Genomic DNA, 26,535 nt, shown 5'->3' with positions numbered 1-26,535 from the left:
AGAGTCATCTATGATAGGGATCCTAACAGCTCGTATCTCAATTATCCCAGGCTCCCAAGTGCTGAAATAACTGGGATTGTTTGGATCTTTATCATTTTCGTGTTAGAGTAGACTTTTCTAACACTAGTTTGCACTACCTACCTTATGGTCTTGTTCCTCTTTTTTATTAGCCAAATCAACAAAAAATGCATGCTCACATAAAGCAATTGTGACAAGAAAGAGAGGTAGCTGGTCATCTTCTTTACTTGAATGGAAAAAACTAATACTGAAAAGAACTAGTCTTTCATCTTTAAGAAACCATGAAGGGTTACAGAATTAGCAAACACCAGTAGAACAAAGATAAAAGAGATGAGATTCCAGTGCAATGCCATCCTTGTACTCTTGCTGCTTGGCTTATGCAAGTCTCCAGTGTTGGGAGAAGTTAATGTCATGTTGAACGATCTGGGAGGAAGTAAGGCCTTTAACATCAGTTGCCGGCCGACCTCGGTTGCCGTGGACGCCTTGGTGGCATTGAATTCGACTGGAAGCTCAATCACAATGTCTTTTGCGCTACATGCTAGTGTGATGTGCAGTGGGATTGCTCAAATTGGCACCATTTTGATGCATTTAAATGTCAATGGGACGATGGTTGGTGCAAGGAGAGGTAACAGAATGTATATTGGTGATTTCACAGGATAGTCATTTGTTTGCTTCTGATCAACATCATGCAAATCAAGTTTAAAAATGAATGTTAAGCGTAGATGGATGATAAAATTGTTTATGCAAACAGGGTCAACAACTCATCAGCCGAGATGGTTAAGACATATACTTGATTAGGTGGTAATAGAACAAAAAAAGATTACGTGTCATTGTGATGCGGATTGTTTTGGCAGCTCGAGATTTACGTCTACCCAACTGTTCGAAGACATGTCGGGCTGGATGCTTCCGGTTAAAAAAAATAAAATTCATCTTGATGAATACATATATTTGCTGAACATATATACATAATTACATATACACCCGCATTGAAAATAAATAACTACATATACACCCACAAAAGAAAATTACGTATTCATATATACACCCCCAAAAAAAGGACATAAATGCACAATACACCCACAAATGCAAATTACATAAAAGCCCAAATATCCAACCTTATCTTCTACTATCTGTCTCTTTTGTCTTCAAGAAACAAAGAAAAGAAATATCAGTTCCTGCCTGTACTTGCTTGGACTTTCCATGGCCGCTGCAGCTACTTCTTCCTCCTCACTCTTCTACACTAACCACACCAACCTCTCCTTCTCTCACTCTCTCTTCCCACTACTCCCCACTCGCTTCCCTTCAAAACCCCAGTCTCTTAAACCCCTGACTCTCGCACCCCACGTTCTTACTTCCGCTCTCTCCTCTCTTCCCCATTTTCGATCCACTTTCGCTACCGCAGCAGCTGCCTTTGAAAACTCTGAAGAAACCCAATCCGATAACAATGTCACGAGTGCAGAAGAAGAAGAAGACCCAGCAACAGAAACACCAGGCTATGAAGAGGAACACGGAGGAGGAGAAATTGAAAAAAATGCATCAGATTCAGATGGAGTTGGCAGGCTTTATGTGGGAAACTTGCCTTACTCCATGACTTCTTCGCAATTGGTTGAGGTTTTCGGGGAGGCGGGTCGTGTGGTCTCTGCGGAGGTTCGTTCAATTTGATATTCTTGCTTTTTTGAAAATTTGGAATTCCAGCTCTACTTTTATTCTCCTTTTTTGTTTAAGTTTCTAATGGGATGTAGTATTTCTTGTAGGTTGTATATGATAGAGTAACAGATAGAAGCAGGGGATTTGCATTTGTTACCATGGGTAGCGTTGGAGAAGCTAAAGAAGCCATTAGGATGTTTAATGGATCTGTAAGTCAATTCTCTCTTAATAGATTGATTATGACTGTTAATCTCAGTCCTGATTGCTACAATATTAGTTCATAAAATATTGAATTCCTTGTAGTTTGATTTAGCGAATTAAGGTGGAGGTGAAGATGCTCATTTGCATTCTCTACTGCATAAATGCATCAGTGATATTAGGATCACTAATGTGACTGACCGATCAGTTTTCGGCTGCTAATAAGGTCTCTGCGTAGACATTGCTTGAAACAAGGTAAATGGTTGTCACAGGTGCTCAAGGCACTGCGTTGCCATCATAGGCTATTAGATGCATTCGGTAAGAGCTTAGCAGAACTACTGATGAATATTTGTCTGATATCAGTCCTGCTATGTTGAGGGTGGTGGGATAAGACTGTAAGCTATCTTGCTAATATTCATGGGAAAAGCTCCTAATAATGGATGGTTTGAGTTTAAAGTGACCATCTTTATGAAGAATATTAGTGAACATTTCTCGGAAGGTTACTGACTTACTGTGCATGTTTTGCATTGCAATAGACTATACATAAGTGGAATTTCAGGTTTTTAAAAATGAAAAGATAGAAACAAAATGAATCAGTGTACTGTTGGAGGATCCGTTTTTAATAGGTGATAGGAGGTTTGATATTCCTTGATGCTTGAAATGATACCATGGCGAAAGTCCATTTCAATAATGTAAATGCTGCCAATGTTGACAGCAAGTTGGAGGCCGCACCGTGAAAGTTAACTTTCCTGAAGTGCCCAAGGGAGGTGAAAGGGATGTGATGGGACCGAGGATACGAAAAAGCAACAGGGACTTTGTAGATAGTCCTCACAAGATCTATGCAGGAAATCTTGGTTGGAGCCTCACTTCTGAGGGCCTTAGAGATGCTTTTGCAAACCAGCCTGGCGTATTGAGCGCCAGAGTCATCTACCAGAAAGATTCAGGAAGATCTCGAGGGTATGGATTTGTCTCTTTTGAATCTGCCGAGCATGTAGAATCAGCCCTAAATGCCATGAACGGAGTGGTAAGACAGGCCTTGTGATCAAACTTATCTTTTTAAATTCTTCTGAGATCTGACAATAAGCAGGTTTCTAATTATCAGTTTTTGTGCAAAATATGCCATCAGGAGGTGGAAGGGCGACCGCTACGATTAAATCTGGCTACAGGAAGACCTCCTTTTAGTCCTCCAGCATCAGAAGAAAAAATAGAAAACGATATTGACAGCAGTCAATTGTTCTCTACCATGAGCAATTGAAGCAAGATAACTGCAGGATAGCTGTTTACATATACTTTTGGGTGGAGTAGGAACTAGGAAGAGAATGGCACAGAGTTTTCTAGTTCCCTTCGACTATTCTACACTCTACGGAATATATCATGCAGATCAGCTGGCGGATATATGGCTAACTGACAAGGTTTCTCTGCTAGTATATGGTAATGCACTGTATAAGACTTGAAATATGTAAGCTGAGTAAATTCCCCTGGTTATGTAAAGCATAACATTGCAGAACTTGTATAGCAATGCTGCATTTTTCTCTGTTATCCAGACATGGAACTTTACACGGATGAAGTATTGCAGGTTAAACTAATCTTATGAAATTGTAATTATGGACATTTTGTACATTGATTTTTCGTTTGTTTCTTTTTTCTTCTTAATGGTGTGATATGAGATGAACAATATTCACAAGTAAATTCTCATCTATTGTGCTATTTTTCTCATCTCCCAAGCATTTTTCACTTGACCATTTATGGGGAGAAGATAGCCATCTGTAAATGCTTTGATCAACAGCATTGGCAGCAAGAACCTGCCTTGAATGCACTCCAAATCATCAGTAGCAATCGGGTTACTCTTGGTTTCACAGGGTTCCTTGTATCGTATTGAAACAATCTCAAAATCTTGTTCTAAAGTTCCATGTGGTAGATGTTTGTCTCTTAATCTTCCTTTATACGTTAATGCCTGAGGGATGGATTTAATTATCATTAAGAATGTAAGCAGCACGATCAAATAAATTACAGTATGCTAACTTCATCGGCTGCGGCCAACATAATTGTCTTCTAAAATGGTCATCCATACAAATAGAGATATACTGACTACAAATTTCATCAGCAAAACCACTACAATATTGCAATTCCGAAATCCCCAACCAAGATTTCCTTATTCAAGGCAAATGCAATTTTTTTTTCAAATTCTCATAACACTTTGCAAAGCCAAATTCATTGGTAAAAGAGAAACAATGACTGCTTGCTGTAGATAACGGGGATCCGGGATCTACAAATTCTGTTAGCAAGTAGAAACTCTGTTTAAGCAAATGGTCACGTTCTCTAAGTCTCATTATGATCAGAGAGGACAACATCTGCTGTAGAATCCAGGTCATGGGGAAAGAATACTCTGCACAATAATTAAATACTACAGAGCATTAACTTTCAATTTCAAAAAAGGAGTTAAACCTCAAAATTGTAAATACACTCTGACGGTAAAGATAAAGAAAAAGAGCTTGTCTCATTATCAAGGTTGGTTGAACTGATTTTGAATCTCATGGGCATTCTCGCTGCTACCTAAACCGGGATAGTCAAATCCAAGAACTTTAGCAGTGCCAAAAGACATACCTGCAGGTGTTGTGATACAAGGTCCGGCTCAATTGATCAATCTCAATGTTTCCTTTACATCCAGCGACCACCTCAAGAACTTGCCTGGAAAACATAGCCATTATTGAGTCAAACAATTTTAAGGACAACTTTACTAACCTACCACAAGTCATACCATTCTGGTGTCCGAGAAAGCTATCCACAAAATGAAAAGAGCGCATGACATTAGCAAGGGGAAAGAAATTTCATGTATAATAATATCGAGGTAGTCTGAGAAAGCTATCAACAAATTGAAAAGGAGTGTACGACATTAGCTAGGGGAAAAGAAATTTTATATCTGATAAAATTTCTTTTATATACATCCATGTAGATAGATAGCATTCCCCCTTACCGAACTAAACAAGGTTCATTGCGACCTTTGACAGTGCACTGTTGATCATACTTCTCTTTCTTCTTTGAAGGCCATGTAGATTTAATGAAATTTATTCCGGCATGAGTATTCTTGATTTCACAATAGGGAGAATCTGTTTCAATCATCATTCTCTCGACAGGAATGCCCCTCACAACATCAAGATTCTCCAATGTCTTCAAAGAACAACCATTTACCCCTGTTTCATCGAAAAAATTTAACTCAAGCAAAATATACATCAGCAAACAGATGTGCCGGACTTAAAAAATATTGTTTATCATCCATTGATTAACACGAAAAAAAAAAAAAAAAACCAGGAAAGGGAATGGTTTACCTATGTACAAATTACCAAACAAAAGTAGCTTATTACAATCTTCTGCACTTCCAGTAAAGGAATGGGCAACCCCACCACAGAATCTGTAGAATATCAAAAGCATAAATATAAAGTAAAGCCATATCCACAAGCAAAAATTGTTGCATTTTTGTTAGAAATAGATCAGGTGTCTTGGTCTTTAGACCCAATAACTGATGGAGAAAATAGGCCACAAGCTGATGCTTTATTGCTGTAGTATTTCGGTATTTCCAGCTCTTACAAAACAGGACCAGCTAGGTCCTTATGTAGTAGTAGACAACACTAACAATACCCTAATACCAGCTATGTCCCTTTGAGCATTCAATCCTTTTTATGTCAATGTCAAAAAGAAGAAGAAACCCTGATAACCCAAGAGACAAACAACTTGACCATCATACCCTAATACCAATAATATCTCTACTTTATTGAAGTTTATATCTGTTCTCTGAAACAATGCAATAATGGCGTGCAGAGTGGCAACCATAATGTAGCCTAAGGCTGAGTTTGGCATTGCCTATTTCTCCATACTGCTTATTCTTTGTTTAAAAATAAGTGAATAAGTAATGCCAAAGTCAACCTAAATCTAGTCTGGAAAATAAAGGCAGTGATATATTAAGCAAACCTTGTTATGTCAGAAACATAGGTTACAGAAATCTCACCTGTCCTTATTTTGCCTTAATATTTCACAGAAATCTTCAGCAGCGGCACGCATATGCAGAAACATGGGCAGCTTTGTGGCATATGCTAATTCAAACTGCTGCTCAAAATACCTAGATAAAAATGACCTCAATGTTATTGTCACAATACCATAAAATCCAAATAAAACGGTGGGACAGAAATCAAAGGGAAGCCGTAATTGTGGTTCTATTAACAACTGCTTACTTTTTTTGAGTCTCTGCAGGGCAAAAGTGAAGCCTGTCATAATCCAGTCCACATTCACCGATTGCAACCACCTTACATCCATTTACATGTTTTAGAGCCAAGAGATGAATAAAAAAGGTAACAACACCAGTGCACAAGGTTCCCGCGGAGGGCAGGGTCAAGGACATGCAAGATGCATGCAGATCTTACCCCGTGCAATATGTGGAGACTGGAGAGACTATTTACAGGAATTGAATACTCGACTACTAGGCCACATGATTGTCTGTAGCCAAGAGGTGAATACTCCCCTAACTGAACTAACCCTGTTACACTAACAAGAATCAAATGGCATGTCCTATTCATTGATACACTTCATTGGCCTGGTACCTATTGCTAAGCATGCACAAAACCACAATTGAAAAGACAACTAAATACCCACTCATTGTTTCTCATGATGTTCATACCTTGCCCTTTTCAATTCCCTCCTTGGCCAATGACAAGAGAGCCTGAAAATGATTTTGTGGATCCCCGCTCTCTTCAAACTCCTGAATAAATTGCAGGAAGACAGGTTGACAAACATCTCCAATCAATCAATGAAGTTTACAACATATTTCCAAGAAAAAATAAATAAAAAACAGTAGACCTTGCATCTTGTTGGGTGCACCCCTACAGTACAGAAAAGCCTTCCTGTTGTCAAAACAAATCTTTTTGTAACAAGTAGAAAATAATTTTACATGCACACATTCAAATAACAATCTTCATAAAGACATTAATCGTATAATACTTAATAACTCAATAGTGACAAATGAACCATCAACAGACCATCTGTTTCCGCAATGGCAAGAGCTTCCTTAGATTCCTCCAAGGATCCACCTGTTACCTGCAACAATGATAAACCTAATAAGCCTGACATAGAATAGAGGTCATCCAGACTAGAAGTGGATAAAGATGCACCACCAAAAATGGGCAAATCTAGTAATAAATTTATTTCAACTCTTTCCATTCAAAAAATAAGAAAAATATAAAGCCAACTAGAGTAGCCAAATTAGTAGAACTCCTAGTCCGATAATTCAAGGGAAAAAAACCATTAAATAAGAGTAAAAAATTATAGAAACCAATCAATTGAATCCAATAAGTTAATGTAGTCCATTTGGTACACAAGAATTATAATTTTGAACTTCAACTCTGATGCTTTTTTCGCTAACAAACAAGAACTCCAATTGGTTAAGCAGACAGTGTCATCTAACCTCAACTTAAAAGAAACCTATATCGTGAGGTGATAAAATTATTATCTCAGATATGCTAAATATAATCAAGGAAAAGAGGCTAACTATGATTCGATCTACGCCAGTGCTCCATGCCCGGCTCAAAACAGCGGCAATATCAGTTGCGTGGCATTGCTTGCCATTGTAGATTCCTTTGAACATACCATCTGAGATCACGTTTAACTGTTAATTCTTAGCAAATAAAAACCAAGATAGAGTGTAAAATGGAGAAAACAACATTAAAGAATACGAGAATGCAGTAGCTGTGTTCGACGAAATGTCTGACCTGTGAAATTAACGGCTATATCTGCATAAGAGAGAACGAAACATCAGTGATGGTTAGGGATGGAGGTGCGTAATACAGAAAAACGTTACAGCAAGTGAAGGAACAGTGGATTCTCAAAGCTGAATCACTTGCCTATCATCCGTATCGTCGCCATGGCCAGTGTTATAGCTTTACTTTGCCAAGGACGCGTTGGTTTTTAAGTACGAGTCCTCTCCTTACCGTTTTGGGCACACACTATGGGCTAATTAGACCGTTAATCCTTGAACTTTCCGAAATATTGAATTCAGTCCTCAAAAGTTTGAAGTTGTTCAATTAGACCCCTCAACTTTATGAAAATATCAATCAGAACCAATTTGTACCCTCAAAGTGATGATGGCAGTGTCAAGGGAAATGATTTTGTTTTCTCACCGACTCTATAAATTGGTATATTTGATAAACATAAACCTTGGTGTCTTATTGATAAGAATATCCCATATCGTTTAGATGTGAGAGGTGTGACAAGGAGGGAAAATACATTCCTCAATAAACCAACAAAAGTTTTAAGTAATAACACATTGGGATTTGTTGGTCACAAAAACCTCATGTGTGGATAGTAATTGAATTTGTGTGATTGGTTAAGAAAGATATGAGCCTATTGCTTGAGAGTATGGGCGTGCCGCGCACTTGGCTTGGCCTGGTTGTTAACACTAGACATGCGAAAAAATGCGAAATGTAGCTTTCCACTAAACGACATCTCAGATTCTTTGCAATCCAAACCTGCCAACTGCCAAATTCCAAACACAAGAAGTATCTTTCGGGGAAAACAAATGGCCAATCATAGAATACCAAAGTACCAAAAAATAAGGTAAAAGCTTTAAAGCTCAAGATCCAAAAACAACCAACTTGAGCTTTTTTATGGCGTTTTACCCTCCAATGTTCGTGCGAATATATATGCACAATACTGTTTATTGTAAAACTCAAAAACATTTTTTTACAGCATAAAAGCTCTAAAACCTATACTTAAGAGTCCAATTATATTATCTTCTAAAAGCACAAACATAGGTAGATAGATATATGGATATGATGGGATGGACTTGTGGTCCGATTACAACAAAAGAACAAGATCAAACTAACCCAAAAGTAGTAGATACATAAAAGAATCCCAAAACAAAAAGGCTAAAGTTTTCAATAGTAACATAGGGGAAGTGATATCTCTCAACAAAATATGGTGGAATGATTTAAAACAGCTATATGCCCTAAGCTTGAGGAGGTGGGGGTGGGGGTTGAGCCTGAGTAGCTGGTTGGCCGCCGCCACCACCGCCACCACCATTATTTTCCCATGGCCTCACAGTGAAGAGCACCACAAACAGGATGATGACAAGCAAAAGAATGATTGCATAACAAGTCCATTTCCTTGTGTTTTTCTGGTACTTCCTGGCAGTCTGAAGGCGATCGGTCCCTCCACGAACAAAAGAACTAGCTCTGGCCATGTTGCTCTCAATGTCATCCAGTTGTTCTCCTTGAGCCTGTACCAGCACTGCCATGTCAAGGAACACCTGGTGCAACTCCTTGAGATTCTTCTCCATGTCTTTCACAGCATCATGTCTTTCTTGGATTTCATATATTGTGTCCAACACTCTGCCCCTTCCTTGCTCTTGAATTGCTTTCTGCAAGAAAGACTCACTCTCCCCTGCAATAATTGGAACTTCAATTAGCTATTCAAAAATTATGTTCGTGAAGTCAACTAGATATTCAATCATTCTTGATCTAGCAAACAAACAGGTAAATTAGATCACAATCGCACCTGTAGAAATCAAGCGATCAAGAGTCTTCTCATCTGGATTATCTCCGGTCACCGTGAAATACCGTCTCTGTACGGTCTCCCTGTATTCAGTCGAGATCCTTTCCCTCAACGCATTGAAGCTCTCCATCGAGTCCTGAAGCTTCTTCCTCAGCCCGTTGACCACTGACGTCCTGGTTCGATCCGACGACGATCCGGGACCACAACCCGGCAGGCTCCTATTGGCAGCGTTAGACCTATCAAGCGCCTCCAAACGAACCTTAATCAACTTCGCCTTTTTCAAAGCGAGCGAGACATCAGCGTCCATACGAGCACGAAGGTCCTTGACAGCCTTAGAGTTATGGAGAGTCTTGCTCTGCTCGTGACTAGCGAGTAGGTTCGTGTTGAGCCTCTCGAGCTCCTTGAGCTCGTCCTTGACCGACTCCACATCTTCAAAAAACTTATCGAGATTCACTCCTGTCGATGAAGGAGACATCTCGACTACGTGGTGATCCGGCGACCCCCCCTCCTCGCTCCTGAAGCGAGAGAACGAACCGGAAAATAGGTCATTCATCTTCTTCCACGAAGCTACCGATCCAAATATCAAGAGTCCAAATTAGCTTTGATTTGAGTGATAATCTCTCAGAAATTGAGAAGAATCTACTGAAGCAGGCTTTGATATATGAAGGTGGAGGCGTACCCGTCAACCAGTGTCGCTGGTTCAACTGCTCCCTTTCGCACAAGTCGCAAGATATAAAGAAGAGTCAACATCGTGGGGAAACATCGAAGAAAGTGAGTAGTTGTACCGCGCGTTAATTGTAATATGAGGAAAACGCGTGGTGGATGAAGAATTGAAGGAATGGGAAGATTAGAGAATCGGTCGTATTGATTTGGATCTATCCAACTGTTATTGATTTTTAAACTAGAAAATCCAATCCAGTTGTGTGAGATTTGGTGTAATGTTGAACTAGTGTAGTTTGGTTCCTGCAGAAGGTGCTTATTACTTGACCACGTTTGAATCAGGGACATTGGACAGTAATAAGATCTGGGGAGAAATATTAACAACCAAATTTGAACTTTAAAAAAAAAAACAAATTTAGAAGTTAGTTCAGCTGAATTGTCAACTTTGAAAACGTTTGATATGGAAGCTGAAAGAAAATTATGTGTTTTGGGGCCATCAAGTGTAGTTTTGATGATTACAGAAAAAGGAAAACAATTGCTAGATGTAATGATAGAATTGGTCCGACGAAGAATAAAAGATATTGGATAAGAATTATCACGTACCATAAATACTCAAATGATGTTAAGGAAGATTCTTTTGTGACAAGTTCCATCATCATCATTCTAACCTTTACCCAAAAATTTGGGATCCACCATATGAGTAATTGTGTATGGCAAATTTTATGGCTGTAAGCATAGGCGGCCTACAGCCAGAGTTTAACAAACTACTGTAGTAACATGTTTAAGAAAAAAAAAATTATAAAAAAAAAGAAGGCTCTGCAGATACAGGACGATCAATGTCTAAATAGTTCAAGAAATGTGCCAAAAAGAAAGAACTACTTTCGGAAATGGCGAAGAGGGGAGGGGACCAAATATCTTATCCCCTTTCATTCCCTCCATTCCCCTCCGCTGTTAGGGTCTAAAGTCACAATATTGTAAATGTAACGCAAAATTGAAAGAGAATAAACAGAGACAGCCCTGAACAGAGCACAAACATAGAACTTGTCAAGTAACATTGAGTTAACAAAGTAGGTAACTTTACTGTTCAAGAGATCCGAGCGACAAATTCTATGAACAGACTTGCATAAGATAAAGGTAAATATCAATTAAAATGTATATAGAAAGGGAGTTAAATCATAACATAAAGACTTCGAAAACTATGAAAAAACTTCCATAGCTGAACCAAAAAGTGAAGGGAAAAAAATCCGCTCTAGGCTCAAATCAACACAGCCATCAAATGTAATGACCTCATACAAATCTTTCGGTACAAACTCCAAGACAACCTGGGAATTAGAAGTAACCTCCCCTTACTTTCAGGACCAGCAAATAGGCGTGACAAAGAAGGAAGGAACTGTAAATCAATTCTATTACATTCATTTTTCATTACTAATTATTTGAAGGTCAAAATTGAATTAGCAGCATCTATCAGCTCCTGAACTTCTCACATTTTCTAATGTGGGAAAAAAATAGATTGAAGAACAATAATTTACAAGCAAAAGTTACAAGAATGACTGCAACTAGAAATCAGGGTAATGAAACCAAAAAAGCACATACCAAATCTCAAGCAGATTGAAGAACAGTAAGATAATATGGATACCCCTGGCAAGTCCCTGATGATTGTTTCACATCCCTTTGATTTTCCTGGTTAATTGAAGGTAGAAGATTCCATTTCAAAACATAGCTTGATAAGTCATATGTCCCAGGAGAGAATACACAAATCTGAAGAGGAATTTCAACTGATGAGACAGGCTTGACTTCGATACTAGTGGAGCTCGATCCTGACCATATGAATGGAGAGACACTTTCTAATGACAACGACTTCCCTATACTGGTTCCAGTAACATCAGATCCAACTTTGACGTCATTTGCTAGAGATACATCATGCCACCCTGTATGATTTCCAGCAGCGTTCGCATCAGAGAACTGAGCACTACTGCCGGGAGAGTCATAGGTCTTAATGCATACATATGCGACAGCGTCTGACGAGTTGTGAATGCTCATCCTCAACTTTATTTCACAAGATGAAGAGAAGTTATGGTGTATGGTCTGAGGCCCATCCAGCACCCATGATATCGGACTCATGCTTGCAGTACTAGATGAGGAGGAAAGGCAATGTATAATATGAGTGAAGACCAAAAAAAAAAAAAAGGAAGAAGGAAAATCAACAAAAGTGGTGCACAAGTATTTCAGAAGGGGAAAATTATTTAAAAAAGAAAAGACGAAAACAGCAAACTTATGTGTTGTCTTGCCTGCAATGACATCCATGGTAAGAAAAAAACCGAGATTCCTCAGAAGACCCAAAACCAATATCATCCTCTTGCAGTCGAGATATCAAAATAAAGTCTACCATGTTTGTATCTTCCTGATCCATTCACAAATGAAAGGCAATTTTTTTTAGAGAAGCAGCGTATAACAAGTAACATGCAGCAACAGAGGAATTACAAGGTTTTTTGATACAGTGAATATGTCATTGATTGTGCTCTGTGCAGGTAAGCCCGAACTTTTCATGAAGGATATACTTTCTTAAGATTAACAGCAGTCGTAGTGATTCATGGGCCCAGTGAAATATTTTAAATGCAAGAGATCTGTCATATGAAGTTGTTCCATGAACACTGGAAATATAGAAAATTTGCTTTTCTAAGTAGAAAGAGGAGCGCCTTAGAGGTTTTCTCAAAAGCCTCTGAGGTTTGGTCCAGTATACCGTTGTCAAAATATTTGAATATCTATTTTTGAACAATGACAAGGACAGATTGCACTTGATCATTATAGAATGATTATCAACCTGATGAAATACTCCCTGCTGTAACTTTTCATGGTTGTGGAAATGAGCCAAAGGCGACCTAGATATATCAAACAGAACGCCACGGTCTCCAGGAGGACCCAATCTCACATTAGTTCCAAGAAGAGAGGGAGAGGCTTTGTCTTCAGTGGACACTGATTTGCAACGACTCTGAAGCCCCAAAAAAGAAAGCAATCAAAATGCAAGTAAATTTATCTGCTAGAGAAATATTTTAGTATAGAGAACACCGCAACAATAACATTGTAATTCATAACAGCATAATAAGCACCAGACAAAAACCAAAAACTGAAACAGTCCTTGCATATAATTCGGCAGTCACACAGAACTTCCCATTGATCATAGGAACCTCGGCATAGAGTGGATAAGAATACCAAAGACATGTAAGATGCTTAACGCCTGAAACGTATGGGAAAAAGGGGGAAGTGGAAGCAATAAAGAAGATGATTGACCAAAATAAGTACAGCTTCTTGCACCAACCTTGAGTATAAAGAAGCAAGAACAAGCTTCGCCCCCATTTAAAGATTGTGATGGAAAGATAGCATCCATGGGTTGAAGCAATGAAATTTCCCAATGTTGTCCAACAGCTGATAACTGATGAACCTGGAAATTCTTCGAACTGGTCCTATTCACAACATCCATGCACACAAGAAACTGCTCCAGTTTTGATGGACAAGGAGTAATTTTAAATGACACATCCAATGATGGAAAAACCTATAAAAAAGTCCAAAAGATCAATTGGTCAAGTAGAGCAACATAGAGTGTAAAAGAAGATTACATACATCACGAACTTAGCGATGATAGTTTCTTCTCCTTTCAAGAGAAAAAAATGATACTAGGTTCTTCAGAAAAAGAAAACCAAAATCTAAAAATATCAAACTGATAAAACTTTATCATAACATCTAGAAGAATAATTGTTTCTATAATCCAGTGGTGGGCATGGTTGGCCCAAGAAGCTTGGTAAATTTGTAAATAACAACTCAAACATAGAAGTAGAAAGCTAGTAAAGTGCATAAAACCAAGAGATTTCCAGCTTTTCATGTTTAATGCCATACCTGCAAATTGTATTGCATGCGCAGAGTGCGGTATCTCATGGCACTCGTTACATCTCCAATCTCATAATAAATTGATATGTACAAGGAAATATTTCCAGGAGTAGCAGCCCGAAGCCAGAGAGGCCACAAAAAGGGTTTTTCCCCTTGTACGAAAATCTCCTGAAATTTAAAAAAAAAAAAAAAAAAAAAGCAACATTACTCTTGTACAATTCAGCACCTATAAATAATTCAAAAGAAACAACAGCACTGACCTCTGGAAATGAAATTAAAGTATTATTCGACATTTTGTTAGGTCTAGCATGTACTGCACTTTGTTCAACATCTGCGCTCTCTTCTAAGCAAGCAGGAAATTGTACACTCAAATCTTCTTGAGACCCGACACAAAGGAATCTAGGATGACTGATTTTCATCTTCAGGTTCTGCCAAAAGACATTGCAAACCATGTTATCAACTACATAATATATGAATGAGCTATATACGTTAAAATGTGTAAATGTATAAAATAAAGGAATCAAAGCTCCCACAGTAGTGATGGAGTCTGGGAAGTGCAGAAGAAAGCAACCTTTTCTCCTCAACGTCTATGTTTTCATAACACAACAGCAAGGTTTGCCCTCATATATATACACACTACATTTAAGAGTACATCAGCATGCTAACATTCATAAAAGTTTTTCTTTGATAAGCATAATATTAGTAGTAGAAGTTATAACCAGCCTCGCATAAGCAAGTTTGGCTTAGGGTCATTAAAATACATCGATCTATCTGTGGCTGGTATTTTAGATTAAGCAACCGCTTTCAGTACAAGAACAAAAAATAAAACTAAAGTTGAGGTTCAGTGGCTAGCAAGGTCAACCTGATTCCCTAAGGTATCATACACTCAACAGCTGGAAGATACATATTAGACAACAAACACATGCATAGGGAAAGCAATAAATGCTGAAAACATAGTAAGATGAAGTAAAATCTTGCCTTCACAGAAAATTCTGATCCATTTCTCAACTCCAAAACAAGATGTCGTATATCTCCTGCATATGCCTTCTCTACAAGTGGATGAATGGAACCCTCAAGTCTGGGTACACTCTGGCAACAAGGAATTATAACACAGTAAAAGAAATGCCAGAACTTAGTCTATATTACAAATTCAAGTAAATTAAAGGAGGAAAATAACAGAGGCAAAGGATCAGCACCTTGACCACTACAAACTTCAGGTCATTGCTGGGATGCTGCTTGCTTTTCCTTCTCCCTCTAGTGACTTTTTTATTCACTGTGTTAGACTCGAAACTGTAAAAACCAAGTACAGAACCTGACAGTTTCCATCTTACACCAACAATTTTTAAAATGCCTTCTACTGTGGGCGTAACTGTCAGTTCAACCTGTAACACTAACTTTGCGTCAATGAACAAGAATTTGCAACGACACCGACAACAGAAGAAAAAAAAACAATTCTAATTCAACAAGCTCTCACAGAAAACAAATCTTGCTCATTAGCAGGAGATATGTTCTTTATTTTTTTTTACAGAAAAACTTTTATCAACGAACCAAGTTGGTTATGCATTCAGAAACACAGATACTGAACCTCCAATATGAAAATTAGAAATATGTATTAAGATGTTGTAAAACCTAGCTTATGCAACCCCATATATTTCGTTCTTTGTGAAAATATAACAACATTCTGCCTCACAACAATTTTTTCACCCACAGACTACTTTTAGTAGGTTAGATCCAAAATTGCATCATGCAAATTGCATTTTTCATGGTCTTGAATTCCTGTTTTCAGTTGGGACTTGGTCAGAAGGGTGGAGGGGGAGAGGTTTCAAAATGTGCATTCATGAATCTTTAAGTGATCTTGGGTGCAGTCATGAAATCATTCAAGACCCAACTATGAACCCTAAGCCTGATGATCTGGCCAATTCGATGCTGAAGACAGTACCAAAATATAAACAAGGCCCAGCCCTCATACTTTTACTTCAAATAAAACCTTTTTTATTTGGTCTAGTTACATGATAGAAAACGATTGCATGTATATTCACATCCTCAACACTCTTTAAAAAAAAATCCTTAAACCAGCTAGGCTGTCCTGTTTGCATTACAGTCATACTTCATCCGAGGCCGAGCCCACCCCGATGGGCCAATGATCCGACAAGAGCCTCTACACTCAAACGCACTTTAGGGACTATGTGAGCTTCTCCAACATGTTTAATTTTGTAACTGATGAGCCTTCTCAAATAAATTTCAAAGAAGCTCCCCTATTAGAGTATCAATAAAGTATACTTCATACCAATGCATTTTGTGGTAGTTATGGAAAGTCAGCTGCAATTCGTGGTCTCATTTAAGTTTTCACAAAGAATTTCTAGAATATTATAACTTCTCACTGTTTATGTTCATAATATCTGCTTTCAGTGATGCAATTGCTCAAAAATAACTAATTCAACATTGCTAGATCTCCATGCAATTTGTTTACAGGAGAACCAGAGTCAATCATATAACAGAGGAGGCATGGAGCCGATATACGTACAAAACGTGCAAAGACAAAACTCAGGTTACTGTCCAAAATCATTGATGAAAAATGCATAGGCAAGTGACATTCATCATTTCTTTTGTCATGTATTTATTCAAAATTTTGATGACCTAAATGCTGAAACTAAGCATAAACAGGATTAGAGAATTACAGAGCTTTTAACAAACAAAAAAAAACCACATCTCAGTGACACTTACCAAAACAGTTTCACCCCCTCCTATTGTGATATCAGCCTCAGACAATGTAAATGAAGAATTTCCCAACCTCAAATCCCTGCACCATCAAACAAACAGTTCTTAAGTTGCGGACATGCGGGAAAAGGAACAGTACAAGAAAAAAGAAAACCGACAGCCTGATATGTGGGTGTTTGTGTGTTTATGGATACCTACCCACTAGACATACTTCTCTCGTCATTCTGAAGTTCAGTGCCAGAGCTGTTTACACCTGCAGCGTCATTAAAATCTTGATCGCCTGAGATCGACTAAAGAAAATGTACAAAGAATATGACAACTTACCAGGATTGGTTTCATCAGATATTGCACCGAGCTCACACGCTAAAGAAACACTGGAGATAGAAATAGATATTTGTAGGGGGTTTCTAAATTCAACACCAACCTTTATTGGTTCTGCAGACAGATAAAAACATTATTTAGAAAATTTAAATATATATACATGCAATGGTTTAACATACTTCTGCAAACCACTGCTGTCAACTGCACCTTAAGAATAATAGCTAAGTGAGAGGCTGCAACTTTGGCTTCCATAAATTATCCTTCTGGCTAATAGTATATTGAAACCAAGCATGCAAGTCAGTGTTATAGCCAAAAAGGCGCACATGCATCAAGTGAGTTAGAATGACATGTATACACTAAAGTGCATCCCAGAAGTCCAAGCACAATCCCCGAGTTAGCAGTAGGAAGTTAGCTTTTTACAGATTCCACTGTATTCTCTTTGTGCAAATTTGAGCAAAAAACCATTCAAAAAAAAATTAAAAGGAAATATATAAAAAGGGGAAATCAATAATGCAACTTCCCATAGAATACTATTGCCTTCATACCTCCTGCCACAGAAACATTTGACTCTTTATATTTCCTTGGGAGAAGCTTTGACTGTAGCTCCAGCCAATTAGTCCTTGCAGTTGGGAGAGATGGAATCATGTCCTCCTCTAATGCATGCCACAGATTTTCTCTAACACTAACCTGGTTAAAATGACCAACTGGCATCATAAACAACTCATAATATAAATCATCTAGAAGACTGATGCGTCAGAAAATTGCGATTTCTTCTTCAAAGATATAGAGAATAACTAAAATAATTTATAATTTATCTGGAGAATATTCATGATGTTGAATTCAAGACTGATGATTACTATCATTGAAATGAATGTTTAGCCAAAAAAAAAGGAGAATACAACAAAATTGTCAATAGATTGCTCAGGAAAGTAAAAAATAGATGGTATGATAGTGACCAACAACTTGGAAGAATAGGCCAAGAAACGTGGGGAAAAGAAAATCAACACTTGAATCATAATTCATAAAGCTCCGGCACCGGTGGCAGGTTCAGGAATAGCAATGTGTGAATCCTTTGCCCCCCAATATTATGGAGAAATCATTTATGCGGTCTGAACCAACCCCATCTAGATCGCAATGAAGCAGCTCTACTACTGTGTGAATTTTGCCCCTAAAGAATGGGCCACAAACCTCATTATAACATTAACCTGACCTTCTAATAGATATGTCACCTCATCAAAACAGTATATAGGTCAAAGAGAGAAAGAGAGAGATTTGAGCACTGTAAACTAGAGTTTAACATTTCCAGGTAATAAGTCAATATTAACTTACAGCTGGAGGAGATGCATAAGTCCGATGATCTTCAAAAATAACATTTAAAGATGATACGTTGATTGCAGGCAACTGAAGCTTCGATACCTCGAAAGTTTTTCCAGTTTTCTACATCACAAGTAAGAGGCAGAGAATTTTTAAATTAAAAAAATCGATTAGCTAATTTTATTTATATAAAATTTTAAAAAAAAATCGTACTTTGTGTTTGATTCAGTGGCAATTATAACTGCTATAAGAACTACCAGTAGTTCATGTCAGCCATGAAGACATTTTGCATTTCTTGGCACCATCACGACTAGGTTAGAGGAACCTCTGACACTAAAATAAAGCATTAAGTTTGAACAGGTACTATCATCCTACATTGACAAACCTTAGGAAAGGGTGAGGAGAAAAGGCTCAAATTTTAGCAATTTTTGGGTTGTTTTCACTAGAAAAATCACATAATGTTAGACTTTGAGAAGCCAAGCATGTTATGCAAAGTAAACAAGTTCATGCACTAATAGACTTTGCAATAAACTTTTTGCACATTATAAGCCGGGAACTGGGACAGACATAACCTTTTGGAACATTTAACTAATTTCTCTTAAGCAGTCAAGCAAGCAATTAAATAGGGGAGGAAACACTGATAGTCACCTGAACAATACGAAAAAATTCCTTCAGAAACAATTCCTGTGTTGTCTTTGACTGATGACCACAAGCCAGGATGTCCAGCATGTGTGTGACAGCCACATCATACATCTCGAGAAAAGCATACCATCTATGCATAATGAGTGATAACAGATTCTCCACACATTTAGTTTTCATAGTTAGCCAGACACCCAAGCAAACTTCAGATGCGGAACATCAATAAAACTTACTGTCCAATGTGAAAATGAACATGATCTTTGATGTAGCTCCACGTTGTTCCCTTATAAACAGAAATAGCAACTCTGTAGGTACGTATAGCATGCTTAATCTGCCATAGAGGACAACGTCTATATTTAGGACATGCAACGGATATGAAGATTTACGGACATATTAGCATCTTTTAAGGCTGTCAGTACCTGATCACATTTTTTGTAACGATCACCAGAAAGAACAAGATGAAATCCATACTTGTGCAACATTGGTGGTTTGGAAAGCAAGTAGCAATAAGATGCTTGCTCAAGCATAAGAGCAGAATGTAGTGGTTCCTGAAAGGGCACCATCAAAAATAGAATATTGAAATATTATATACTATAATATTCAAAACCCTGAGTGTTACCTCACCACAAATGCGGAAGTATACTGTAGCAGCCTCTTTATACTGATCTCTTGCCTTCAACATTTCCACCCACCAAAGTCCACACCGTACAGCATTTTGCAGACCAGATGGCCCAATTTTCTGCATGAATAATGCATTTGATGTAAATGAAAAAGGTTGATGAAGTAAATGACTGCAGCTACACATGCTGATTCAATAATAGTATCAGCAAATAGTATATCGCTCCAACAATATGCATATCAAGATTATTGTCCGTACTCCTCAGGAGAAAGTCTACGTTTGTAAGAAAACACAAGCAAACCCATGAAGTAACATGGCTTCCCATCCAATGAAAGAAGCGAATTGCAGACTGACAGGATTAAAATGCAGTTTCGTGAAAAGGATAATAAAGAATAAGTTAAACAGTCCACAAAAAAAAGGTCATGTAACGATTTCAAAGGGAGAATTTTCAGAATATGAGATATACACACACACACACACACACACACACACACACACACACATATACATACCAACCATACTTCAAGAACTGTTAAACAAGTGATAAGATTACATACTAAGTAAGTATTAAATGCATTTTCCATGCAATATTCTGCTTCTTTTCTTGATTGATCCAGCATGAAATAAGTAAGGCCAATCATTTCCTGCAAAAACAAGAAGACACATTAAGAATGTTCAGGAGGTCCTCGTGGTAGACAAGTCAATCACCCGCCTCAACAGGGACATCAAATAATGGAACTTCAAGTGAGCGGGCAAAATCTGACATCAAATCTACAAAACAAAACTAGAAGCATGTCTTGGAAAAGGACTATAGTCATCCATACACTAATGTTTGATAATATTAATATATTAAAGAAGATATTGATGGGAAGAGGTTACATGAATAGTAAGCTCCAACATTTGGAAGTAAAAATTTATGTCTATGCAAAGTTTACAATCACAAAGTCATATTTTCAGAGTCTAGTTTTAGGGTAGGGTTTAAGGTCTCGACTTTAGGATCTAGGGCAAAGGGTCCGAGCTCTAGGGTAGTCTAGATTTTAAGGTTGTTTAAGGTTTAAGGTATGACTTATGGTCTAGGGTTGAGGGTCTAAGCTTTAGAGCCTACGATTTAGGGTCTAGGGTCGGTTCAACGTTTAGGGTCTAGGGTTGGTTTAGGATTTAGGGGGTACAAGGTTGGGTTTAGGTGTAGGGTCTAGTGTTTGGGGTTTAGAATCTAGGGTTGGTTAAGGATTTAGAGCCTACGGTTCAGGAATAGGACCATAGGGTATATGGGTTTTGAATGTAGGGTCGGGTTTAGGGCCTAGTTCAGTCAAAGGTTGCTTAAGGTTTACGTCTAGGGTTTAGGTTGTATCAAACAAGTTATTTCACAATTTGGTTAATGACAAAAAGATAATCAAAACAGGAGAAAATATTGGGCAAGCTTCCCAGCCCATAAATCATGCAAAACTCGAGACCTTATTAACTGATTTGCACCTATTTTTTGAAAGGAAAAAAAAAATTTTAAAAAATAATAATAATAACACACAAAAATGATTAGTAGGAAATTCCCCAAGTGAAGATAAGCGAAATCTACTTCCATGTTCCAAAATAATAGGGGGAGATGGTTCCTCCATATAGTTTAAGGTTTAAAACTAATATCAACTAGAATATTTGAATCCAATTAAGGTTCCAGGATCAGTATCTTATTGGCTACAACTCAAAGAGCTTAAGCAAGTACATAGCTTAAGCAAGTACATAGATGAAGTTAAGATGGACCAAAATATAATAGCAATGATTGCAACAAAATTCATATACTACCTGTACACCAGCATAGTGTTTCCACGCTTTATCAAGCTTGTAATCTGTGGAAATTAGTCGGTAGTTTGACAATGCAAGTTCATAATCCCGTAACATGAAGGCATAGTCACCCAAAACTCTGATCTGTGACTCAATCGAACTAAAGGTATACCTTCAACAATAAAAATTGAATTAAAACAATGCGAAAATAAAAACATAATATAAGAGATACTTGTACAACATACATAGCGTCATTGGGGGAATCTTGAATGTCTTCTTTTCCTTTCCTCCACCATAAGTTTTTAATTTGATTTCTAAAACCTTTCCTTGTGGCGGAAACCTAATCATTATATAATGGAACATCGTAATCTTTTAAAAGGCCAGATGTAAAACAAGTTAGAGCAACTATATGCAATTATAATAAAAATACCTGCTGATTGATAACACGAATTTTCTGCTCCATGTATGGAATAACGTGTTTAGATGAAAATTCTTGCACAAAGTCCTTTATCTGAATCCATTTTGTATAAATTGAACATCTTAATTAAGTTTTCGAGCCTCGAAGAACTTTATGAGTTATAAAATAAGAAATTGTTTCTATATGCTCGCTAAATTGACAAAGGGGTCTTACCTCATTAAAGTCATCAATGTTGAGGAAGCAACCAAGTTTCTGAACAGATGAAGTATCAGATTTCTGTCATAAAGTACATGAGACTACAGCCTTAATTTTATTGACTCGATGAAAATTCGTTGGCAGCAATACAATTCACATGTTATATTCAAAAAATGAATGATATACTGATGATAGTTGACAAAAGTAACTCACATGAGGAGCCCAAGGGTTATCATGATGTTCTATCATCCCATCCTGAGATGAATTAATGCAAAGCAATCGACAAGCATTTGCACCGAAAGTATTTCTCATCTCCACTAAAATCTTAGCTGCCCTAAAATTAAAAAAAAAAATGAAACCGAACAGCTGTCACCTTGGAATCAAGTGTCATGATTCATCAAAAAAAAGGTTGAAACTTCCTAAGACTGAAAGTACAGAATGTTGTTAATTGCTGAACAAAAGTAGAGTAACAAAAGCAATATCAAGGCTAGCAGTTCAACTATTGAAATAACACCACCACATATTAAGTAGATATTTATATAGGTTTAACTTGAGACCATTAGTTTGATATCTCGGCCTCTCCAGTGAACAATGATAAGGATAACTGTGCATATCAAAACAAAGAATTTGGAACTTTTTGACAGTAATATTCATGTCTATTATACTAGAGGAAGCAAAAACTGTATGAATTTAAGCCAATGCATATGTAAAGGAGGTTCAGTTAACCATGTCATACTTCAATGTCCCTGATTTTCAAGCTGTGGTGTACTACGCTACATTCCATGAGGATGAGTTGGCTTCTTAGAGAAACTTTTCAAGAAACCACATACTAATCTCAACCATCCCTAAGCCACTAGTTGGAAAGAATACTAGAGTTTAGGGGATCAGAAAACTTCTGTCATATTAGTTTGCAGCAGTCATCAAAACTGTAATTGAAATAGTTTGCATATGTAAAGGAGGTTCAGTTAACCATGTCATACTTCAATGTCCCTGATTTTCAAGCTGTGGTGTACTATGCTACATTCCATGAGGATGAGTTGGCTTCTTAGAGAAACCTTTCAAGAAACCACATACTAATCTCAACCATCCCTAAGCCACTAGCTGGAAAGAATACTAGAGTTTAGGGGATCAGAAAACTTCTCTCATATTAGTTTGCAGCAGTCATCAAAACTGTAATTGAAATAACCTCCTAGCTAAATTCTCTCCAGTAGTATCGCTATTGTAACAACATTAATATCACATAAAAAAACGAAAAACAGAAAGAAAGAAAGGACCACTATACTTCTCTGAAGAGCCATCTTGATTATCATGCACCAACAAATAATACTTCAAAATCTTTGGGTCCATTGCAGCATCGTTAAGAAGAGAGGGCAGCATGTTAGTGTTGAAAAGGTCAACAAATCTGTTGATAGGCTGCTCATCCTTTGAAGAAACAACCAAAAGACCTGTCAAAATGGCAATAAACAGCACTTGAAACTTGCAATTAGCAAAAGCACTGGGATAAGTATCACCCCAAGAGGACAATGGAAACCAAAGTGTTCGACTTCATAATAGAAAAGCGAAAGAGAGAAAAGAAGATCCAACTCTCAGAAGCTTACATGCCACTGGATGGTCAAAAGCCTCATGCTCTGAAAAAGACACAGTACGTATGAGCTCTTTATTTATAAACTGAAACCACGATGGTACAATTTCAGATTCGGAGCCTGCGTAAAGAAAAGCCACATATATCAACTAAAATCAATCTCACAAGTCAACAAACTTTGTGAGCACGTCAATACCCAAAACTAATGTCTTTTAAAAGAAAAATGATGTGAGCATGAATAAATCAAGAAAGATAAGAAAGGTATCTGCATTTGCAGAGGGCATATGACTTACTAGAGAGTAAATCACTGATATTTGGGGGATCCGAGGATGGTTTGATTTGCTCTTTCTCCCCAGCCTGGCTTATCACCTTCTTCAACTGCTCCTTCACCACCTAGTTGCACCAAGTAACATTGTCGGAAACCAGTACCGATATGAAATAAAATGGGTGATTGAATCAATAAATTTCATCAGCACATTGGCAGAAATAATAAAAGATAATTGTTAACCTACCAGAACAAGCCATGATGTCCATTTTTCAGAAAGAAGTAAATAAGAACACAAAACAAGGTAAAAAAAATCAAAATAAAAAAGAAGTGGGACTAAGGTTCAAGAAATTATGGTTGAATTGCTTAAAACAATGATTGTTTGAATGGAGCTTAAAACGAGGATGATACTAAACAAAGATGCTTCACCCCCAATTAACCTATGTCCTTAAACTGTTTTCGGGCATCACTACTTCCTAACAACCACGACACCTTACTCTCTAATTGGTCACTCAGAAAATTGAGGAAATAATAAACCAGCTTGGCAGGGTTAGCTTCTCTTAAATTCTGTGAAGATGGTTCCTACATTTATTAACCTTTATTTTAGATGCATCTTGCCAGGGAGGACAAAAGTTATTTCCTCTTAGTTCGCTATGCCTATTACGTAGCTTGAAGGCATGAATTTCCCCCATTTCTTTTCTAATATGAACAATTGTCTGTCGGTTTGCCAAATTTTTTTTACACCGTAAAATTTTTAAATTGTCTGGATAAAACAGAACAACATCAAATTACAGGAGCCAATCACTATTAAATTTCAAAATAACTCTTTCAGTTTCTTTCCACTAAAACTACACGAGCCACCATATGGTTCATTGTTTTCATTCTTTCATATGGTTTTGAAAGGAAAAAAATCTACATCATTCAGTTAAAATATAAATTCAACTAATAAGCAGCCAGCCAGCCAAGTCTTAATATCCTTGTAGCATGGCTTAGTGGTTCCGGGTAAGTATGTGTACGAGTGAGAGACGCAAGAATGTATCCATTCAGCATGTACTCAAAATACCTCTAGGTTAGACTGCCTAATGTCGGTGGCGTAAAACAATCTTAACTTGAATTTGTGGAGCCGGTAGGGTTGATCACTCGCTGTCCGTACAGGCACTGCAACACAAAATCCAGAAACAAATAATGCAACAAAAGCAACCAATATTACACCCAAATTGACTCATCCGGAAATTAAATTGCAATCCACAAACACACGGGTAAAACGACAGAGAAAAATCAAAGAGTATACCGTCGATGTTGGAGAAGTTGCAGAAAGGGCTAAGCATCTGGACAAAGGAGGTGCTGTTCTTGAGACACGATTCTTCGACGAGAGGTGTTTGGAGCACCATAACCACCGGAGTGATCTCCTCCAACATCATTCTGCCAAGCGGCGTACTGGCTGGATCCACCATCTCCTCTGTTCCTTCTGCACCACAGCCGAGTCCACTAGCTAGATCGACTCAGCTTTCTAGGGAAAGTTTTCTCCGCTTGCACCGTTGTACGCCCTTTTGGTTTATCGCCTCTCTGTCGCTCAGATCGTGACGATGAGTTTTCCCTAATTCAATTATTACCGTTGAATCGTCATATTTAAAGTTCGGGTCGACCCGAATTATGACGGAGTTCCACTTTCTTAATTCTCAAGTCTCAGAACATAAACTAAATTGGGTTTTCCTAAATTTTCGTTGCAGCAACACCTCGATTTAAATTATTTAATTCAAAAAAAAATTAAAATATACCATTCTTCCAATTTTGTTACCAGGTTTTCTTCTCAATTCTCATCCTCCTTTGGTAATGTCTTAATTGGAACATCGTTGACAGATATTTTATATGATTTCTCTCTTAATCTTGAAGCAAATGCCATAATTACCAGGAGTAGTGCCGTTGTGGTGGGCAATGGAAGCGATGGACAGCGAGTAATGATGATGGTGGTGGTGGGGGGTTACGTCGTCATCCTGGCGTGGTGGCTGTGGAGTTGGGAATAATGGGATGAAAGGCCGACAGTGAGAAGAAATCGAGTCGGGGATTAGGGTTTGCTATCGTGTCTGTGACGGGATTAGGGTTTGTGCTGGAGATGGGGTGTGTGTGTAAACGGATGTTTTCCGAATTGGGTTAGGATCGTCTGATCGTGTTTTTGACGCAACTGCCTTGAGCGGCAATATTCCGCGTCGGTGATTATTTGGCGGTGCGTGTTTGGGCGCCAGATGAATTTTTTTTCTTATTTTTATGGAAAATAACGAAGAGTCCAAACTTTCGGTGGCCTAAAGATCACAAATCCATGTGACTCTTAATGGCATTGCCATGTCACATGAGGTCCACCATCCGATAACCGATGAGGCAGGCCCGACCTACCGATCTGAAGTGTAGGAGCACCATAATAAAAATTAATGGAATAGTTCAAATCCACTAATAAAATCAATGGAATTGCCCAAATCCATTGATAAAAATTAATGAAAGCTTTTTCAAGAGATATATTCTATCGATTTTTAATAATGGATTTAGTTGTTTACTAGTTCAAAACAATTAATTTAGTTGTTCCACTAGTTCAAAATAATTAATTTATCTATTATATTGATTCAAAACAATTAAATTAGTTATTCCACTAGTTCAAAACAATGAATTTAGTTGTTCCACTGGTTCAGAATTGTTTTTAATCTCAGGTAAATTGATTGATAAAAATTAATGGAATAGTCGAAATCCACTAAGAA

General features: G+C 37.7%; 4 protein-coding genes across 4 annotated transcripts; 1 reads left to right on the top strand and 3 right to left on the bottom strand.

Annotated features, from left to right (window-relative positions):
- Positions 1-348: 348 nt before the first annotated feature.
- Positions 349-3,487, top strand: LOC119995657 (33 kDa ribonucleoprotein, chloroplastic-like). Its single transcript, XM_038842159.1, has 6 exons — positions 349-627; positions 741-794; positions 1,120-1,665; positions 1,773-1,874; positions 2,579-2,887; positions 2,990-3,487. The coding sequence occupies exons 1-6, from the start codon at positions 349-351 to the stop codon at positions 3,116-3,118; spliced, it is 1,419 nt and encodes a 472-aa protein (XP_038698087.1). The 3' UTR covers positions 3,119-3,487.
- Positions 3,488-3,881: 394 nt separating this feature from the next.
- On the bottom strand, positions 3,882-7,848 carry LOC119991047 (putative deoxyribonuclease TATDN1). Its single transcript, XM_038837235.1, has 12 exons — positions 7,752-7,848; positions 7,620-7,640; positions 7,400-7,500; positions 6,891-6,948; positions 6,712-6,755; positions 6,533-6,613; positions 6,090-6,160; positions 5,867-5,977; positions 5,190-5,272; positions 4,838-5,054; positions 4,468-4,551; positions 3,882-4,249 (listed from the first exon to the last, which is right to left on the bottom strand). Exons 1-12 carry the CDS (start codon positions 7,771-7,773, stop codon positions 4,183-4,185), a joined length of 960 nt encoding a protein of 319 aa, XP_038693163.1. The 5' UTR covers positions 7,774-7,848; the 3' UTR covers positions 3,882-4,182.
- Positions 7,849-8,602: 754 nt separating this feature from the next.
- Positions 8,603-10,186, bottom strand: LOC119991037 (syntaxin-121-like). The gene is made up of 2 exons (XM_038837222.1): positions 9,403-10,186; positions 8,603-9,288 (listed from the first exon to the last, which is right to left on the bottom strand). Exons 1-2 carry the CDS (start codon positions 9,950-9,952, stop codon positions 8,855-8,857), a joined length of 984 nt encoding a protein of 327 aa, XP_038693150.1. The 5' UTR covers positions 9,953-10,186; the 3' UTR covers positions 8,603-8,854.
- Positions 10,187-11,178: 992 nt separating this feature from the next.
- On the bottom strand, positions 11,179-25,395 carry LOC119993400 (trafficking protein particle complex subunit 8). The gene is made up of 28 exons (XM_038840543.1): positions 25,080-25,395; positions 24,852-24,946; positions 23,817-23,916; positions 23,540-23,644; positions 23,224-23,386; positions 22,155-22,275; positions 21,960-22,022; positions 21,759-21,839; positions 21,574-21,668; positions 21,350-21,500; positions 20,110-20,196; positions 19,553-19,672; positions 19,353-19,481; positions 19,167-19,264; positions 18,943-19,066; positions 18,310-18,417; positions 17,526-17,667; positions 16,984-17,094; positions 16,858-16,912; positions 16,666-16,741; positions 15,138-15,323; positions 14,920-15,030; positions 14,202-14,369; positions 13,951-14,109; positions 13,376-13,609; positions 12,881-13,048; positions 12,348-12,460; positions 11,179-12,190 (listed from the first exon to the last, which is right to left on the bottom strand). Exons 1-28 carry the CDS (start codon positions 25,240-25,242, stop codon positions 11,659-11,661), a joined length of 3,858 nt encoding a protein of 1,285 aa, XP_038696471.1. The 5' UTR covers positions 25,243-25,395; the 3' UTR covers positions 11,179-11,658.
- Between the last annotated feature and the right edge of the window lie 1,140 nt (positions 25,396-26,535).

The sequence above is a fragment of the Tripterygium wilfordii genome, chromosome 3 (genome assembly GCF_013401445.1).
Source record: "Tripterygium wilfordii isolate XIE 37 chromosome 3, ASM1340144v1, whole genome shotgun sequence".
NCBI classification, from domain to species: Eukaryota; Viridiplantae; Streptophyta; class Magnoliopsida; order Celastrales; family Celastraceae; genus Tripterygium; species Tripterygium wilfordii.
Note: the sequence above shows the minus strand (reverse complement) of the source record. Positions and strands in the feature narration are given on the sequence as shown.

Bases quoted from the DNA above. Each gene is read 5' to 3' on its own strand.
- LOC119995657 (XM_038842159.1), top strand. From the start codon at position 349: ATGAGATTCCAGTGCAATGCCATCCTTGTACTCTTGCTGCTTGGCTTA. The intron at 628-740 runs GTTGGTGCAAGG...TGTTAAGCGTAG, and splicing joins TAAATGTCAATGGGACGATG to ATGGATGATAAAATTGTTTA. The intron at 1,666-1,772 runs GTTCGTTCAATT...TATTTCTTGTAG, and splicing joins GTCGTGTGGTCTCTGCGGAG to GTTGTATATGATAGAGTAAC.
- LOC119991037 (XM_038837222.1), bottom strand. From the start codon at position 9,952: ATGAATGACCTATTTTCCGGTTCGTTCTCTCGCTTCAGGAGCGAGGAG. The intron at 9,289-9,402 runs GTGCGATTGTGA...CAATTATTGCAG, and splicing joins TGATCGCTTGATTTCTACAG to GGGAGAGTGAGTCTTTCTTG.
- LOC119993400 (XM_038840543.1), bottom strand. From the start codon at position 25,242: ATGGTGGATCCAGCCAGTACGCCGCTTGGCAGAATGATGTTGGAGGAG. The intron at 19,482-19,552 runs GTAACACTCAGG...GTGCCCTTTCAG, and splicing joins ACTTCCGCATTTGTGGTGAG to GAACCACTACATTCTGCTCT. The intron at 15,031-15,137 runs GTGCTGATCCTT...CCTTGTTGCCAG, and splicing joins TGAAGTTTGTAGTGGTCAAG to AGTGTACCCAGACTTGAGGG.
- LOC119991047 (XM_038837235.1), bottom strand. From the start codon at position 7,773: ATGGCGACGATACGGATGATAG. The intron at 5,273-5,866 runs GTGAGATTTCTG...GATATTCTACAG, and splicing joins TTAAGGCAAAATAAGGACAG to ATTCTGTGGTGGGGTTGCCC. The intron at 5,055-5,189 runs GTAAACCATTCC...TCGATGAAACAG, and splicing joins GTTTGGTAATTTGTACATAG to GGGTAAATGGTTGTTCTTTG.